The 19,392-nt window shown below is 56.5% G+C and overlaps 1 protein-coding gene across 1 annotated transcript in view; it reads right to left on the bottom strand.

Annotated features, from left to right (window-relative positions):
- CATSPERD (catsper channel auxiliary subunit delta) overlaps positions 1-19,392 on the bottom strand; it is a 61,009-nt gene that overhangs the window by 27,633 nt on the left and 13,984 nt on the right. Inside the window, exons 7-13 of the mRNA XM_075530463.1 lie at positions 17,200-17,350; positions 14,245-14,340; positions 12,409-12,491; positions 10,395-10,571; positions 2,101-2,214; positions 1,244-1,333; positions 260-318 (exon numbers count right to left, since the gene is read on the bottom strand). Of these exons, the coding sequence (XP_075386578.1) occupies positions 260-318; positions 1,244-1,333; positions 2,101-2,214; positions 10,395-10,571; positions 12,409-12,491; positions 14,245-14,340; positions 17,200-17,350 (770 nt within the window). The remainder of the gene's footprint in view (positions 1-259; positions 319-1,243; positions 1,334-2,100; positions 2,215-10,394; positions 10,572-12,408; positions 12,492-14,244; positions 14,341-17,199; positions 17,351-19,392) is intronic.

The following is a 19,392-nucleotide window of genomic DNA, read 5'->3' as shown; positions in this document are numbered from 1 at the left end:
AGTTCCAGCCCGTAGTGACCCGAGGTTCAGCCGGACAAGGCACCGAGCAGTCCTGCACCCGCCTCATCCCTATTGTCACATTGAGCCTGTGGTTGCAGCCACTGTGTCCGTCCATCTTGCCCAGGAACTTCCTCCCCACCCCACCCCCGGTCCCCATAACCCCTCTACTTTACCAAGCATGCTGTCCTTCTCCAGGGACTGGTCTTCTGCTGACCACACGTCCAAAGTACCAGGTGAGGTGGGCGAGACCACGACGTACCTGGAGGTGAAGCTGGGGTCCGCCCTGCCCGAGAAATGCTGTTGTATCAGGAACACGTTCTGCGGACCGAGAGGGGGGAGCGCAGCGTTTCAGGCCCGCCCAGACGCCGTCCCATCTCGTCCCACATGCCGCGGCGGGGAGAACGTTCCGGAAGCTCTGGGAAAGGACTCCAAGTGGAGGGTGCGATGTCCGTGATGTGGGTCCCAGCACCAGGCGCTGCCTTTGGTTTGGCTTTCTCCCTCCCCAGGGGCCCAGTGGCTTAAGCGCTTGCATACTAACAGGGAGGTCTCTGGTTTCAGCCCGCCGGCCACTCCTGTTGAGGAAGAGGAGGCTGGCAGCATGGCAGAGACCTACAGCTTCAGAAAGCCTTGGGAGCAGTTGGCTCTGCTCTGTCCTGCAGGGCGGCTTCCCGTCAGAAGATTTAAATAGAGGCCCAAAGTCCTCTACTAAAGATTTAAGTAGAGGCTGTGTGTTGGGAGGTGCTGGGGTTGAGGGCAGGGTCAGTGGGCCATCGTGCCTTGCCGAGCCCTGTCAGGCACCCACCACCCACTCTGGCCCCACGGGCCCCCTGGCCCCCCTTCCCTTGCCCATCCTGGCAACCTCCTCCTCCTGTCTCACCTCAGCCTTAGTTTCCCCCTAGCGAGCTCAGGCCTCACACACTCCCCGGGTTGGATTCCATCCTGCTAGTGGACCACAGCTTCCCTCGGGCCTGTCTTCTCAAGGGGAGCCGGGGTCTCTCCAGAGAGAGGGCCTGGCGATGAAGAGGGTCAGCAGCCTGAGCCCACCCAGTAGTTCCTTGGAGAGCGAGCTGGGCGCCTGCTGTCGTCAAGATGACAGGGCACTGCTGCTCCGTCCTGAGGGGGTGTTCTGAGTCAACAGGGCTGCACCCCTCCACCAGGCCCTGCAGGGTTTGCTCCTGGGCTGGGAGGGGGAGGAGGGGAGGCCCTGGCCCTGGGCTGGGCTGGGCTGAGCGCCCAAGCTCACCACTTGATAGACGAAGTTCCCATCCATCGTGAAGTTCTTCTCCCAGATGTCCACGTCCAGCCCCAAGGAATGCGGGTTGCTCACTGTCACCTAGGGTGGGGAGGGGGGGTGGGGGGAGGAAGCACATGCAGAGGGCCACGAGGGGTCAGACTGATTCGGTGGCACCTCACCACCACCACTGTGTGTTGCTTAATCTCTTGACTGCTGCTGCCAGGAGTATCAATTGTGGGATTGGTGGGAGGGCTTGGGGGAATCTCAGAAGGCTGGAGAACAAGGCTGCCAATGGATTCATGGTCGCCATGGGGGCCACCACCTGTCTGTCAGTTTGTCATCCTGAGCTGATCCACAGGAAGCAGTCCCATTGGCGCTCTAGACACCAGCAGGGTCAGCTGCATTTCCAGACTAGGATAGGCCAGCAAGAAAGGCCGGGCAACTGACTTCCAAAAATTAGCCGTTGGAAGTTATCCTCGGGGGTGGGGGAATCACAACAGAACATTGACCCAAGTGCTGCAAGATGATTTCCCCGTGGGGAAAGGGCTTCCAATGACCCAGTGCTCTCAGCCAGGGCGTGGAGCCTGGAGCTCACCAGCCATCACGAGGGGCCAGGGATGAGTGGTGTACCCTCTCGTGGGACAGTGCTGCTGCGGTTCCGGAATTTCTGCCTCGGGGAGGGGTGGGACGGGCTTTTGGAAAGAGCGCCGAGCGTGCAGCATTGTGCCTGCGCTGCGTTGACCCAGAAGAGGAGAACACATGCAGCAAGAACAGACTTCCAGTGGCCGGGGAGGCAAAGATTAGACTGTCTGTGAGCTGGGACCGACCCTCCAATACCCCCCCCCCCAACAAAAGGACACACTTACTAGTGGAACTGGGAGTCTGCGGAACCGGGGTATCACAATCGCAAACAATTCCAAGTGGCTTTTCATATCCATGGTAAACATCTTGTTCGCAAAGTGCCCGGAGATGTATTCTAGCTGCTCAGAAACACAGAGAGGGCCGGGCTGTCAGCCGGCCAAGTTCCCCAGAAGACACGGCCAATGGGGTAGGAAGCATTGGGTGACTTCCCAGAGATGTGACTTTCTTTTTCTGTCCCATCTTCCCCCCCACACGCTTTTGTCCCATCTTTTAATGTTTCTCTTTTTTTGTTGTATTTTTATTTTTTAAATCATTTTATTGGGGGCTCGTACAACTCTTATCACAATCCATCCCTCCATCCATTGTGCCAGCCACATTTGTACATGTGTTGCCATCATCCTTCTCAAAACACTTGCTTTCTGCTTGAGCCCTTGGTATCAGCTCCTCATTTCCCCCCTCTCTCCCTCCTCCCCCCTCCCCCATGGACCCTTGATAACTTTTAAATTAGCATTTTAAAACAAACACACAAAAAACGTTTTATTGGCATTTCACCCACGTGCCCTCCCGTTCAAGAGTTCCACCTTGTCAAGACTTGGACAATCTTTACCACAATCGATTTTAGAGCCTTTTCTTTCCCCCCGTACTCATTGCTATTTATGTAAACCATTTTTTTTTCTTTTTTTCAATTGGGGGGAAAACATACACAACGAAGCAGTCATCAGTTAGCTCACCAAGGCTGGCGCCTGGCATTCGGTGTCTTTGTTTCTGCTGCTTGTGTCGTTCCTCTCCAAATTGTTCCACCACCACTCAAGTGAACTCAATGCCCGGTGGGGCCTTATGGGGGTTACTGCCGCTTCCCCTTGCTCCTTGCTGGATGGCCATCCCCACTGGCCTCTGCACCCCCAGCAGGCTCCTCTGCATCGCCCCCTGGACTGCTCCTCCCTCCCTTCCTTCCTCTGGAAGTTCTTTAACCCGACTCTAACCGGGTTGGCCTCCTGGTGTTTCTTTGGAGCGTACGCACCCAAAGGTGTGTCTGAAGATGGCATGACTTAGGCTTGGCATTCTTGAAGACTGGACACACACACACACACACACACACACACACACACACACACTTTCTCACCATCTCAAGCCAGCAAAAGAGCCCAGGTCATCCAGCCTGGGAAATCTACCACAGTTTGGAAAAACCATCTGGCCCAGTCAAACCAGTTGCTGTGTCTTTTCGTATTTCTGGTGGGTGGGTGGGTGGTGGCAGGGTCAGACGCAGGGGTCTGATAGCATTGGGCACTCGAGGGCCGTGGGGTCTTTTATCAGAGGCCAAACACATACTCCGGGGTGTCTTGTCTGGCTGCCTCTCTTTCTGCACCTTTGCAGCCACAGCTGCTGTGAGTCGACAGCCACAATCCATTTGTTATGGATTGAAGTGTGTGTCGTCACTGCCAAAAGTAGGTGTTACCAACCCTGAGCCCCATGCCTGTGCCTACGAGCCCACCGGGGAGCAGGCTGTCTTTCTGTTTGTTGAACAGGATCAGTGTAGGGTGGGTGCGTCCTGTCAGCTTGGGCAGTACTGTGGTGGCTGGCGGGCTGCCACGTGGATTTCGCAGGCCGGCGGGGACACGCAGGGTGGACAGTTTTCCTTGGAGTGTCCAGCTCAGGACAGATTGGGAAAAGAAGGAAGAGGTGGTCCCCTCACGAGGAATTCGACCCTGAGAACCTCACAAACAGCACTAGAACACTGTCTAATAGCGGAGCCGGGAGGGGACCCCCTGGGGTGGGAGGCCGCTCAAAAGACAGCCGAGGAAGAGCTGCCGCCTCAAAGGGGAGTCGAGCCTCATGGCACGGATGGAGCAAGGCTTCCGGGACCTCCGTGTGCCGGAGGCACATGATCCCACACGTGGGGTGTGCAAAGGAGAAGTCGTCAAAAAGATGTGAAACACAGCAAGATGGACACCCTAGGCCTTGTGGGGGAACTGACACGGACTGGCGTTGACCCTTGTGGGGCCAGCCGAGCACGTGGCTCACCAGGCTGGGCATGGCCGATTCGAAAGGAATGGTGTCACACGTGTCATCTCGTGATCTGTCCCGAGGCACGACGGCGTCGGTGGCGGGGCCATGTCCACCCACCGACAAGGGAGACCAGGGAAGCCAACTGTGATCCAAATGCATGCTCCCACCACGGAGGCCCGCGATGGGGGGAAGCTGAGAAGTCCACTAACTTCTGCATTTGGAAACCGACCAATCACGCAGCCGGGCTGCATTGAGCGAGACCGGCGATGGGAATGGAAAGGTCAGAAGCCAAGAGAAACAGGGCGGGCAGTTGAAAACCACCACAGGGCCTGCGTGGCGGAGTCTCACGAGGCGAAAGACAACGTGTGGCAAACGCCGGTTTTCAACGGCATCACAGGGACTGTACCCTGGGGGCCTCACTGGATGGAGTACCCAGGAATCCAACACGTCGTCTGTGAGCAGAGGCGATGGGGAAGCTCACCGTCCTCGCTCAGAACAAGGTCAAGGCTCAACTGTGAAACAGACCATCGACTGCGCTTGTGCAAGCTGGAGCTGGAGCTGAACAAAACCGAGGTCTGCAAGAGCCAAGGCGCGGCCAGGGAACTCCACCCTATCTGCATTTAGATGCCGCCCCCAGAACGGAATTGATACCCCGAGCGCAAGTGGCCAAAGACCAGATGAGGAGGACGTCATCAACATTCTACAGGGAGAAAGCAAAATGGCCCAGCTCCTTGCCACGGACGCGTGTGGAAAGACAGAAGTGACACGAGCGGTGACGTTTGGCCTCCTCCGGCTACACAAGGGAAAGGAAACTCAACCGCCCCTCAACGTCACCCAGGGCGGATCTCCGTGCAGCTGAAATCAGACGGCGCCACCCTGCCCGTCTGACACCAGCTCCCGCACCCCAGCTCTCTCTCCTTGGCGGTTGGGTTCCCTACCTCACTGCAGTGGCCACATAGGACTCAGGTCACGCACACGGCCTGGGGTTTATTCGGGATCCTACCGGGTTCCAAATGCTCAGGATGCAATGATTCAGACGGCACACCCCCTAGTCAGCTGTGCCCCCAGGTAGGTCTCCGGTCTTTGGACTCAGCCCGGCTCACGCAGTGTTAGAACGCTCTTTTAGGGCTGCCACAAGCCTCAGCCTAGAGGTGCTCAGCCCCATCTTTGGATGGCCAGCAACCTTAGCTTCACCACCACCACCACCACCGATTAAGTACCTGGAGACATCCCACTCTACGACCCAGCCTCCTGGCTGGAGGCACTCAGCTCCCCTGGCTCGTGGTTCTGCCATTGCTGCCTCGTTGCTGTAACTCAGGTGCGCAAACTGACTTCTGGATCAAGGAGGTTCAATGGGTAGGGATCTCGGGGTCCAAAGGGCGTGCCCCACTCCTGGATCTTCTCTCTTGCTGGTAGATAGATTTCCCCTCTCTACTTCTGAAGCGGTTGATTTTATATCCAGCAGGATGGCAATCACAAGGAACCCTGGCCACAATGAACAGTCGCTCACAACTGAATGCTGTCCATGTCGCCCCGCACCTTGTCTTACCCAGAGACTCATCAGCTGTGGCAGTTACATAATCTGTTGTCAACTTGAGACTATTCAGAGTGAATGGGTGGAGTTTAGCTTGTCAATGAAGTCGCAGCTCAATGACATAAGGAGATACTTAGCTCATGGAGGCGGAACACACACTCATTCCCAGCGAGACATTCCTGTTGACAAGCCACATGGGGCTATGCTGATGACAGCCGGAGCCTTGGAGCTGGAGGAGTCACATGGAGACCCACACCAGCATTGAGATGCTTCCACCGCCACTGGACCCACAAGATTTTCCACCCACTGGCCTGTGATCTTCCTGTACTTGGCATCATTGCATGTGTTGCGTGAGTCTGAAGAGGAATTTATAGACTAGTACTGGACGTATGGGCTAACACTGATATATGCACTGGGATGGGATGTTTTCTTAATATACAATTGTTATTTATAGAAAGCTCTTTCCTATACACACGAGTGTCTACAAATTTGTTTCTCTAGTCTACCCAGCCTAACACATCAGGTAAAGGTTGTTTGCTGGGAGTAACCAAGACTGTGGCTCTCTGGGTGGTGCACATCAAGAAGCAGTGAGATACTAACTTAACCAACCTTGACAGACTCTACTCAAGTAGTCCCTCAATGCAAGAACAGTTTGTTGCATTAACCTGGCATTCCATGATGCTCACCTTCCCGACACCATCCCGGAAGACAAAGTGAGTGCATAAGCAAATGTGGTGAAGAAAGTTGATGGTGCCCGGCTATCAAAAGATATAGGGGGTCTTAAAGGCTTGAAGATAAACATGTGGCCATCCAGCTGAGAAGCAAAAAAGCCCACATGGAAGAAGCACACCAGCCTGTGTGATCACGAGCTGTGTTGATGGGATCAAGGTACCAGGCATCAAAGAACAAAAAATCATCTCATTGTGAATGAGGGGGAGTGTGGAGTGGAGACCCAAAGCCCATCTGTAGGCAACTGGACATCCCCTTACAGAAGGGTGGCAGGGAGGAGACGAGCCAGTACAGGTGCAGTGTAGCAATGACGAAACATGCAACTTTTCTCTAGTTCATAAATGCTTCCCCTCCCCCCCTATCATGATCCCAATTCTACCTTACAAATCTGGCTAGACCAGAGGATGTCCACTGGTACAGATAAGAACTGGAAACAGAGGGAATCTGAGACAAACCCCACAGGACCAATAATGACAGCAGCGATACCAGGAGGGGAAGGGGCAGGTGGGGGAGAAAGAGGGACCAATCACAATGATCTACATATAACCCCTTCGCTGGGGGACAGACAAGAGAAAAGCAGGTAAAGAGAGACATCTGTCAGTGTAAGACATGAAAAATAATAATAATTTGTAAATTACCAAAAGGAAGGGAGGGAGGGAGAAGAGCAAGGGAGGGAAAAACTGAGGAGCTGATACCAAGGGCTCAAGTAGAAAGAAAATGTTTTGAGGAGGATGATGGCAACATGTGTACAAATGTGCTTGACACCATGGACAGATGGATGGGTGGGTTGTGATAAGAGATGTACGAGCCCCCGATAAAATGATTTTTTTAAAAGGAATGGTATCCCAGATTTAACCAATGTATTAAGTGTAATGGAGAGTACTTTGAAGGTGATACGGTTGTTTTGTTAAAAAAAAAAAAAGTTTAAATACACAGCTTTGAAAAAAAAATTCCTATTGTTTTTCGGCTACCCCGTCATTTGCCCTAAAGAAGTAAGAGTGATAACATGAAGAGACATGTGCACACCCAAGTTCAGGGCAGCGCTGCTCACAGCACCAAGAAGACAGAAACGACCACGATGTCCATCAGCTGAAGAGTGGCTAAAGAACAGCACGCTGGTCCATGCACACAGTGGAAAACGGCACCACTTTTTAAGAAATGGCGAAACCGGGAAGCACTCGTGGCATGGATGGGCCTGGAGAACATCGTGCTGAGTGAAACTGCCGAGTGTCATTGAGTTGGTTCCACTCCTAGCGATCCCAGCTAGCTGGGCAGAACAAAATAGTGCCTGACCCTGGGTCATCCTCACAATTGTTCCTGCCCATGGCTGCAGCCCCTGTGCCCGTCCGTCTCGTCAAGGGCCCTCCTCTTTTTTTGCTGCCCCTCTGCTTTACCAGGCATGATGCCCTTTCCCAGGGACTGGTGTCCCTAAGCATGTGACAAAGCATGTGAGACTAAGTCTCACCATCCCTGCCTCATTCGGTTCTCAATGTACTTCTGCCAAGACAGAATCGTTTGGTTTTCCTTGTGGTTGTTGTTGGTAGCCTGTGGTACTTTCTATTCTTCGCCGGCACCGTAATTCAAATGCCATGGACTCTACTCACAGTTGTAGAATTGGGTCACCCCAGTTCCAGGCAGGTTCCCAGTCCATGGGTCAGGAGTTAAGTTGGAAGCTTCTCCTAATTTGCGAAGCTTTAGGGGGCCGATGAACCCAAGATCAGCAGAGAGAACGCAGTCTGGTGGCTGAAGAGGTGAATGCACCCCAGGTCAGCAGTTTGGATGGCACTCTGCTCATGTCTCCCAGGAGCGGCAGGCAGTATGCCAGGCCACTGACTCAAGCACAAAGAGCCATGTGCAGGATCGAGATCCAGCAACAAGCAAGCAAGCTTCTCCACTGAGTTCACTTATATTGGAAGCAGGCCCCAGCCGCAAGAACACTTACTTGCAAGTGATGGCGGTAGGAGTGTGACCTGAGTCCGAGTGATGCATTGCATCCTAAGCTAAGGATGGGCTGGCTCACCATAGAACCCATTAGGTAGTTGATTGACGACGTTGTATTTGATTGCATCGCAGGAAGTTCGTAGGGCTTAAGTGCCAAACCACAGAGAGTTCAGGCTCTGGGAGTCGAGTGGACATAAAGCGTAACTGCCGCAAACACCATTGGCTGTTGACTAAAAGCTACCCCCTAGAAGAGTTGGGTGTTGTTGGTGCGGTGACTGTGTATTCCTTCCATTTTCCTTTGATGAGCCGTGTTGGTCTAGAGTTCCGGGAGCACAGCAAGGTCAGCAGGTAGGCACCATTGTCACTCCTTGAGAGAAGCTAAGGCTTCCTCCTCCTGTAAAAGGCTACACTCTTGGAAACCTCACCGGGCCGTTCTGTTCTGTCCCGTCCTGTAGGTCTGCTATGGGTTCCTTGCTCGGGAAAATACCTCCCAGAGTTTTCAGCATGTTGCTCCTATTTCTTTATCGGGGAATTCCCGGGAGCCAGGCAATTGGCAAGTGATGAATCATATTCAATCTGCTGGCAGTTTTTTAGATCGCGCCTCCTTGATCCTGTGGTCTGTATTTTTGGACATGACGGAGGCGTTCCGAGGCGCAGAGGAGAGACGCGATCTCGGTGTAGCCGGCATGGTGTGTGCCCGTTTGAAGGCTTCTTCCATCCAGCTAGCAGATGTTACTCACCTTTATTTGTCACAAAGCCGGTGGTTCTTGGAGTTTCCATTCCTAATTGAGCTTTTTTTCCCCAAAACTTTTTTTTGGAGGGGAGGGGAAGTTAATACAGATATCATAGCATTCTGTAGTTTGACCACATCAAGGAGCATGGTACCATCGCTACCACAATCAGCTTCCAAACCCTCCTTTCCTTCCTGCGCTCCTTGACCTCGGCTCCCTTTGACGCCCTCCTCCACTGTGCCCCACCTCCCACCCGGAAGCCCTTCTTCTACTTGCTGTCCCTGTCGGGTCATCGATGGATCCTGGGTGCAGATCGGTCTCTTGAGAGCTCAGTCTTCTCCTGGCGCTGTTGCCTTCACTGCATTGGCCTAGCGTTCAGAGGCTGGCACCGCCCAGGTGGAAGGGGTGTGCTCCATGAGTTGGCAGCAAACCCCTCTGTGTGAGGCCATTTGGAGAGGGATGAAATGCCCAAGGGAGCACGGAGGGCTGTGGATCCCAGAGGCGCTCAGAGAAGGCGTCAGTTAGGGTAGCCTGAGATCGAGGAAGCCCGAAGGGAGAACCTGATCTTAACTGGGGCAGCTCGGAAGGAGCAGAGCCGAGGAGGAAGGGCCCCGCCTGACTGCAAGTGGTATTATCTAACGAGTAGCATCTGCAGCTCGTAGGACCTGTGGACACGAGCAGCTCCAAGAAGAACAGTACCAACACCTCCAAGCAGTGCTGCACATTTGAAATGCACGCCAAAATAATTCATTTGGAAGCGCATAAATGGGTGCATGCTCTCTGTGAGATGTTAAAATACGACAGACAGGGGTGTGTTTCCTTTCCCACTGCCCTTTAGGCCCCCCGGGGCGACCACTATTATTGGTTTGGACGATTGTCTATTTTCTGCCACATCTCCACATTGTGCACCTGTTTTTCAAAAAGAAACCCCCTCCCAATGCAGTGTGCGTGTGTGTGTGTGTGGGGGCAGTGATCTTCACGGTGCCTTCACCACAGTCAAAGGCCATCTATAGGTGGTGGGCAAGCCTCACAGGCGTGGGGTAAGACCCACAGACAGTAGGTAAACCCTGCAGGTGAGGGTGACCTTGGTATAGTCTGTCCGCACAGGGAAGACCACAGGACCAGAGAGAGAAGTGAAGCCCAGGTGACACAGGTGGGTCTCAAGGTCGCAAATGTCGTCTGGGCTTTCGGACAGGAAAAAGGCAGGAGGGGTGAATGGAAGGAAGGAAGGCAGGAAGGAAGGCAGGAAGGATAGAAGGGAGGGAGGGAGAGAGGGAGGGAGGGAGGGAGCAGTGCTGCCTGGGGGCGGGGCACCAAGTTTCTGGGGTGGGGGTTCTTCATGGGCAGGGCCACACACCTTGCAAGATTCCACTTCGAGCCTGGGGTCCATGAATAGCTCCTGGATGTTTAATTCACATTGTATAAGGTCGATTGTGGACAATGCCAAGTTCAGGGTCAGGGCGAAGATCTGAAGCAGTCCCTGCTGGGTGAATGTCACGACCTTGTCTTCAGACCAGGTAACTGTATTCGTAATCTGAGCGAGAGGGAGAACCACGGGAGCGGGAGCGAGCAGGAGAAAAGGAGGGACAGGGAAGGGAGGAGGGAGGGAAAGAGGGAGGAAGGAGGGAGGGAGGGAAAGGAGAAGAAAGAGAGGGAGAGAAAAATTTCTAAGACTCGAAATGAAAACCAAACTCACTGCCACTGAGCCGATGCTGACTCATAAAGAGCCTCCATGACAGGGCAGAACTTCCCCCGTGAGCTCCCGAGGCCCAGTGGTTACACCACGTTGGGGGCTGTGATCCACATGGTCAGCAGTTCAAAACCACAAGAAGCACCAAGGGAGAAAGACTAGACTGTCTACTCCTGCAAACACTAACAGTCTCAGAAAACTGCAAGGGGGAGGGGGTAACTGTGAGCCAGCACTGACTCAATGGCAGTGAGTGAGAAACTTCACAAGAGCAGACAGCCTCATCTTTCACCCGCAGAGCAGCTGGTGGCTTCAAACCGCGGACCTTGTGGTTAGCAGCCCAGTGCAGCCTGTAACCGCTACTCCATAGATCATGCTAACTCTTGGTCCCCTCCCCCAACGCCCCGCCCCCATTCAGATGATCTGGTATCTCGTGATTCCGATGTCAGGCGAGGCATGAGAGCTCCCTGTGTGACCTTAACAGCCTGAAGGGCGTGTTTTGCTGATTTCCTTAGAAAGGATGTTGGGTCATTGGCCCACAGGGTTTTACAGGAGCCTTAGGAGCGAGACCGTTAAGTATGGGGCTGCCTCGCCTGAGAAAAGGTGGGAGGTGGGCACCCACCCCGTGGGCCCAGGTGGCCCTGCCTCTGTCGAAGTAGCAGTGTGGGAAACCCCACGGGGCGGGGCCGGGAAGCGTCAGGAACCCAAAGGTTTGTTGGGCAGACTCTGGAGCTCCCCGGAGAGCCGGCTAGACACTATGGCCCCTCCCCACTGGGGACACGTGTCAGGGTTAGTGAGGACCATCTCTCACGGCCCCCATACCCAGCGGGCCTGTCCTTTGCCCTTTCCCGGCTAGGGCACCTCAGGAGCAGCTGCCACCACTGTTTGTCCGACTTTCTGGACTAAAACAGACTAGGAGGAAAGGTCTGGCAGCTGACTTTTGCCAAGAACAACCCTCTCCAATTCTGATCCGGTCTCAGGATGGCATGAGATGGGGTGGCAGGTGGCTGTGTTGGGTGTAGGCTCCCTAGTGGGAGCAGGCTTGACAACCTCGAGCCGTGACAACATTCCACAGCCAAGCAGCTCCCTGGAGGTGGATGCAGGGGTGAAGGTGGGGGAGCATGGGGCAAGGGGGGAATGCTTAAGGAGGGGTGTACAGAGCCAGGCATCTATGCACCCTCAGCCACTGATGGTGGATGGACCTTCGCTATCAAGCTGGGCCTGCGGAGCTGGGAGAGCCACCAAAAGTTGACGTGACCAAGGGGACCACATGGGCCGCAGGCGACGACGACAGGGACATTGCCTGGCCCCGTGGCTCCCTCCTAACCACCCAGGCCTGCTTCCCCAGCATCTGGATGATGGCCATCTGACCCTCTCAGTCGCTGGGTTGTCGTGGGCTGGTTTGGGGGAAGAAGTGGATGGCCAGACCTTTCCTTCTCGTCTGTCTTCAGCTCGGCTGAAGCCCCGCCCACCATGGGTGACCCTCGTGTTCTGGGGAGATAATGGTGGGTGGCATCGCTGCCAGCCTCGCAGCCCCGCTCGAGGCTCTAGGGCAGGGTGGGCATGAAGCGAGGAGGCAGTGGAATCAGCCTGCCCCCCTCACCCCAGCGCACACGAGGTGCGTCCGTATCTCGGGCGCCTCGCTTTCCCATCTGCGCACGCGGGGCGTTAAGGACACACGCACCTGGATGATGGAGTCGGAGAGGCTCCCCAGACTGCCATAATACACGCCGTGGTGCTTCGTGAGAACGGCCACCTCGTTATGTTCTGCAAGGACAATGGAAGCAAACAAACAAACAAACAAACAAACGCAGGTGAGGACGCCGACCCACGCGCATCCCTCTGCGCTTTCAGACCCGCAATAAGGGAAAGGTCACGGGACAAAGAGAAAGGCCATGTGTCCGCGTCAAGCGTTCTGCTCTCGAAAACCCGTGCGGGGCGGCCGGCCCGGTCCTTTGGGGTCCCTCGGGGTGCGGATTGAGGTGCCGGCAGAGAGTGTGGAGTCTGGGCACCAACATGCGGCCCGGCCCGGGCGGGTGTTTTGTCGTTGGCCCCGACCAGCTCTTGGGTTTCACGCAGCCCGACAGGGGCACGGGTGGAAAACGATTAGGGAAGGGGAAAGGGAGTTTCAAGAAAAGTGACCCCATATCCATCACCAGGACCCAAGGTCAGCAAGCTCTCTCCTGCAAACTCCCAGCCATCAAGGCCATGCTGGCTCCCAGCGCCCCGTGCTGGTCCCTCACCGTGGAGCCAGCGTGGCTCACGGCGCCCGTGCTGGTCCCTCACCGTGGAGTCGGTGTGACTCATGGCACCCATGCTGGTCCCTCACCGTGGAGTCGGTGTGACTCATGGCGCCCCTGTGGGTTTCTGAGACTGCTGTCACTGTTGGCCGGAGTAGAAGCCCCCCGTCTGTCTCCCAAAGACCTGCTGGTGGCTTAGACATGTAGACCACAGCCCAACGTCTAACCGCACCGCCACCAGGGCCTCCTGTCCAAGGGCCCCAGCAGGTCGATATTTTCAACTTGGTGGAACTTGAGTGCAAACACGGCAGGGACAACAGGGAGACCCGCAGCAGTGCCGTGTCGATAAAGCTTTATTGGAAGAGCAGGCCGGCGGGCCGGATTTGGGAACTCCTCAGAGGGGCAAAGCCTAGCGAGGAGGACAGGGGACGGACGGGTGGTGGCTGCGTCTCAGGAAACACGGTGTGCCCAGGAGAGCCACGCGTGTGCTAGGATCCCGTTTACGGAGAGAGGAGGGGTGACGGCGGAGGCATGCAGGAAGGGGAAACCCACAGGGGCAGGGTCTCTGCCGTGAGCAGGCAACGCCTCGATGGCAGTGGTGGGCACCCCTATGTGGTGGTCCGTTGGCACCGGGGCCCCGCCTTTACAGGACTCTGCTGCTAACCACAAGGGTGCAGTGCTCTGCAGGAGAGCGAGATGCCAACACCTGGCTTTGGTACGGAGGCAGCTTGGGACAGTCTACTCTCCGGCAGGGTGGCTCTGGCTCGACACCCCTGGGGCACGGAGGGCCGCTCGATTTAAACAGAACAGTGCTCCCAGAGACTGAGTTTCGACTGAGCATTTGGACCACAAGAGACGTACAGATATCCGCCACCACCACCCCCCCGCCCCCCTGCCCCAAGTCAAAAGACACTGCAATTTGTTGTACTCTTTGCCGCCAAGTTTCAGAGCTGGTCAGCTGTGTTGGGGAAAATCAACTCCTGGCAAATGGCCTTTCTTATTTCCCGGCAAACATGAACCCACCAGACTAGCCAACAATGGGACAGGCATCTCCCAGCAAGGAAAGCCCCAAGGGCCTGGTGCGTATCCACTCCCTCGGCCTCCACCCCCACCCCACCCCGGCCCTCGAGAGAGGACCTGCACTCAGTGCCCCGGGCTGCCATTCCTGAGTGGATACCAAAGGTCTTCCCTGTGGCTCATTTGCTGGTGTCCAGCCCAGCTGGCCCCAGGGAGTCAAAGGGGAAGGGATAGGGAGCGAGGGCTTCTGGGAAAACACACACCTACAGCAATGTTGGTGATGGTGATGTTGGCCAAGTCAACGGAATTGTGTATGATTCGCGAGCCATGGTTCACAGTGATGTCCTTGACCAGCTGGCCTGAGAGAGCAGAGGGTGGGCGTGAGAGAAAACCACACAGCTCAGCCCTACCCACCCCTTACCTGCCGCCACCCCACCGCACAGTGTAGGGCTGCCCTGTGGGGTCCCGTCCGTGGGAAAGAGGAAGCCCCTCGGGGAGGTGGACTGACCACGGTGGCAGCGGCCACGGGCCCCAGCGTGGCCATGACTGCGAGGGTGACAGGCTTGATGGCGCCTGATTGTGGCAAACTGAGGACCGGCAAGAGAGTGGCCGGAGTCTCTCCACTCAGAATAAAAGTGTGGAAGGCCCAGGCTCTGGTGCAGAAAGGCTTTCCCAGCTGTGGGTTGGAGATGAAGCCTGGCAACAGTCTCCAGGTTAAAGACCACTCCCCACGATATCCCCCCATGATAGTGCTACTTCCAAGGCATTTGCACAAGCTCATGGTGGCTCACTAGGCGGCCCGAGGCCCTTATCTGTAGGAGCAGACACGTTGCTACTGTCCGTCCTGTGCTGCAGGTAGTTGGCTCCCCTCCGTCTGCCTCCAGCCCCCCTGTGAGGTTTCTCCCCCAGTGAGGGCAGGAACCTCCATTGTTAAGCTGCCACCTTGTTCCACATGTGATTGGTGGGGTGTGCATGTTCTGAGAATATATAAGCTCACTGATAAATACATTTTGCTCTCTCTCTCTCTCTCTCTCTCTCTCTCTCTCTCTCTCTCTCTCTCTCTCACTTGTTCCTGCTTCATGGAAGATGCAAACACCCTAAACTCTTTGCCCGTCTCTTTATTTTCTTTCAATTGCACCGTCACTCCAAAGGACCCCCAGGGTTGAAAGGCTGGTCCTCACACCTAACCATATGAGTCTTTCTGGAGGCAGACTGCCCCGACTTTCCCCCACAGAGCCTCTGGGGGTGGGCCCTAACCAGACCAACAGGAAATGGCCCACCACAGGGCATCCCTGAAGCTTGAGGCCCAGACTCCAGGGATGAAGAGCCAGCGCCACTCTGGCCAGCACCCACCCCCTCACCATTTCTGCAGGCACCTGCCCGTGGCCCGGACAACAACGGTGAGAGGCGCCGGACCAGGCAGGGGGCTTCATTTTGTTCCGAGTAGGGTCACCGTGAGCCAGGACCTCACACCACCACCACCACCACCTTCCCCATCATCTGCAGTTTCCTGCCACCCTCCACAGAATGTCAGTGCCCCTAGGCAAAGTGTCCCCCACCTGCCCCTTCTAGGGGTGCCTTTCCACCCCCCTACATCTTTTGATGGGGTTCCCTCTTCAAATACCGTGGGAGTCCGGGGAGACAGGATACTCAGGTGTTTTGTTTAATGTCGGCTGCTGTGATTCTGAGTCCTGGGGGAACCCCCCCTGCCCCCACCCCACCACCAGTGCTGAATAGAACTGCCTTCTTGCGTTTCCAGGGCGGCGACCCTTCGGGAGTAGATTTCCAGGCCTGTCTTCAGAAGAGCCTCTTAGAGTGTCTTCTTCTCGGCCTAAGCACATGAGACAGACTCCCGTTTAGTCTCCTGCGTTGACCAGATGGAGTCAGTTCTGGCAGTTGGGAGGCTGGGCGCCACGGGGAGGAAGGATAAGCCACGTTCGCAGTTGAGTGGTCTTGGGGCTCGCTGTCCCGGGAGCCTCGTATCCTTCCTCCCACCATGTCCCTGTCGCCCTCTGCCTCCGGCTGGCAGCCTTTCCGCTGAGATGTTGGACTAGGTCCGTTTGGTCACCAGCCTGTCCCTTTTGCAAATGGCTGTCCACAGCACTGGTGTCCACCCCAGATCCTTTATGCCCCAGTCCTCCATTTACCTCTCTCCTCCCCCATTCCACACCCCCACGCCCCCCAGCACGGAGTAGAGAGGCCACACCTTCCACATTGTGCTCAACACCCAAGGTGGCCACTGACGGGTTCTACTTTCCACTAGACGTTCAAGTGGCCTGCAGTCGGTCTTTGCCGCTTGTTAACAAGGAGTGCCTCGTCTCCAGTGTTCAAGAACATATTCGTTGTTTCCCTAAAACAATTTTTTTCATTTAACTTTGTGGTTGCTGCTGCTGCTGCTGTTTAGCAGGGTCCCTGGTGATGCTGTGGGTCAGTGAGGCCCTGGTCTGCTGACCACAAAGTCGGAGGCTCAAACCCTCCATGGTGCAGACCCACCAGCCACGGTGGAAGAGACAGAGCAGAGCGCTCCCGGGCAGGGTTGCTGAAAGCTGGGGCCAGCTTGGGCTGCTGCGGCTCGGGACGGCAGAATAGCCATCCGCCAGTCCCACGGGCTGGTCCACGGGCAAGCTCAGGCACGCTGGTTCTGTTCCTCAGGCCTTTCACCCGCTGCCCGCCATTCTTCCTCCCCCGCTGATAGACGCTTGCCTGCTCCTCGGCGCCCTGACTGAGCTCCCGAGTTGCTGGCCATCCACCTGACCCGCAGGGATGGCGCTCTGACCAAGCCCAGCGCTCTGGGCGGGACGGGACGTACCGCTGACACAAGGCAATAAAGTGACGGCTTGGTGTGGGTTAGACGTCAGGGCAGAGTTGGGTTGGAGGTTAAAAACCACCACCGCCGCCAGACCAGCGCGGTCAAATACAGGCAGCAGACAGGGTGGCATGGCAACCCTCCGTAGGGACGCCATGGTGGTGCCATAGCTAGATGCTTGGGGCTAACCGTTCGAACACACCGGTGGCTCTGCAGGAGGGAGCTGAGGCCGCTTGCTTCCATAAAGACCAACGGTCTTGGAAACCCCGTGGGGGCAGCTCTGCTTTCTAGGATTGCCTGGAAGGCCCTCGCTGCGGTCCTCGGACTTGGCACGGCACTTACCGCGACGTGCTGGGAGAGCAGCCTTGCCCCGGGCCCTTGCTCTGAGAGGCTTCTCCAAGAAGAGGCTTACCTGAATTCCGGGAGATGAGCAGGGTCCTTGCTTGCCAGAGGACCAAAATTCCTTTCAGGCCTGCGGCCAGGACAACATTGAGCTTTTCTTTATAGTCAAAGGACAGCCCAAAGCTCCTGTTGAGGGGGTGTTCGGTGTACATGAACTTGGCCTAAGAGGGAAGAGAGTGAACCTTGAGTGGCCCTTACGGGGCGACGGGACCCTGGCCAAGATCACTCCCCACCCCCCTGCCCCGCTTCCCCTTTATGCAACGTTAAGCCTGTCTTGTGGATTGGTTTTCTTTCTACCTGAGCCCTTGGTATCAGCTCATTTCCCCCTCCCTCCCCTGCCCTCCTTCCCTCATGAGCCCGTGATAAATTACAAGTTATTTTCATCTTACGTGCTCCGCTGTCTCCCTTCACCTGTGTTCCTGTTGTGCGTCCCTCCCCGGGGGGGGGGTGTCCTATGTGGATCACTGATCGGTTTTAATCACTCACGCTTAAATTGAATGCCATCCAGCCCCGTGGGTCTCACCACGGACCATTCCATTCTGACCCCAGGCCACATGTGTGGTGGTCATGAACTGGGGCAGTGCTTGGGCATCAACTGGGTGGGGGCCGGGGTGCTGCTCCATGCTCTGCTGAGCTCAGACAGCCCGCCCAGGCCCCGCTGCCCGGATTGTCGCGGGACGTGGCTTCCCACTCTGCCCTGGGGTGACTTTCATCTCTCGGAGTGTCGGCTGCTGTCTCAGGTCTAGATTCCTCTGTGCGGGTTTTGGGGGTGTCACCGGGGACCTTGGGGTGATGCCAAGTCCTTCCCGACGGCTCTGCATGTGGAGGCCAGGCCAAGACTCTCCCCAGTTAGCCCCACCAAGATGCTCCCTTCCCCGGAAGGCGCGCTTGAGAGAAAGTACATCCAACAAAAACCAGAAAGGAAGAGCCACGGGGACCTGGCCAGGGAGCCGACCCGCGCAGGCCACGGAGCAGTCTTCCCGATGAATTTTCGGAACCAGATCTCCAGGCCTTTCTGCTAAGGCACCTCCGGGTGGGTCCAAGCCCCCCCAGCCCAGCCAGAGGCCACAGACGGGCCTGCTGGCATCACCATGGGGCTTCTCTGCCCACCCTGTGGCTGTCGTTGGGCGGGGCCCTCGCAGCCCGGTGTGCCCCAGCAGTCCTTGTGACTCAGCCCGGTCCACCTGCAGGGACCGGTCTCGCCACACAGCACGTCCAAAGTACCAGACGAAGCCTCCCCAGGATGGCCTCTGAGGAGGCTTCTGCCTGTACTTTATCCAAGACGGATTTGTCTGTTCTTTTGGCAGTTCATCCGGCTTTCAATATTCTTCTGTTCGGTAGCTAGATGAGGGGTAAGTGGGGGGGGTCACTGTCCCTCCCCATGCCTGCAAAGGTCCCCTGGAGGAGGTTGGGAAGGACTCCGGTGACCATTAAACACCTATGACCGTCAGGCTCGAATTCAGGCCCTCAGCCAGGTGGGCCCAGGTACACCTGGGCGGCCCAAACTAGGCCCAGGCGCATGACGCCCCCCGGGTGGGCTTAACACAACCAATGGGGGTCAACCAATACCTTCCATCACGCCTCCCCAGCCACAGGTTTGAAATGCCCTGGTTGGCGGGAAGGCCGATCTCTTTTTACCCTGCTCCTGGTCAGCGGCAGGTGGGAGGATGAGGTCTCCCACACGCGCCCCCTCTCCCCCACCTGGGCCCACTCGGGGCCCCAGCTCCTCTTCCCCAAAGCGCAGTCCCCCACGTGGGGGTGCGCTGTCCCGCCAGGTGGCTCGTGACCAGGTGTGAGCCCCAGCGCGGCTTCCGCAAGCGGCTTGGCATGCTTCCCGGAAATAGCGAGTATCCTCTCGTGAGACTGTGAAGCCTGGAACGTGTCCGTCCTTCGTGAAAACCCACTTGGATGACAAACGGGATTCCGGGTGAATGCTTTGATCCTGCGAAGCCAAGGACCGAGGTCTGACCCACTGGAGCAACCTCGCACTGCACCGGCTCTTCTGGGGTCCAGCTGGCACAGGGGCACCGGAGGCAGGTCAGAGTGCCATGGCTGGGCCAGGGCGCCCGTGAGTCTCCAAAGCAGCACCTGCACTTTCCAACGCTCGGACGAGGCTCGGGCAGTAGGCAGATTTACCCAGCGGGACGCATCCCTCGCTTCGCCTCTTGGCAGCTGTTTCCAGGTGGCTTGTGGATCCAGGCCG

Source organism: Tenrec ecaudatus, chromosome 1 (genome assembly GCF_050624435.1).
Source record: "Tenrec ecaudatus isolate mTenEca1 chromosome 1, mTenEca1.hap1, whole genome shotgun sequence".
NCBI lineage: Eukaryota > Metazoa > Chordata > Mammalia > Afrosoricida > Tenrecidae > Tenrec > Tenrec ecaudatus.
This window is presented reverse-complemented; position numbering and strand designations above follow the sequence as displayed.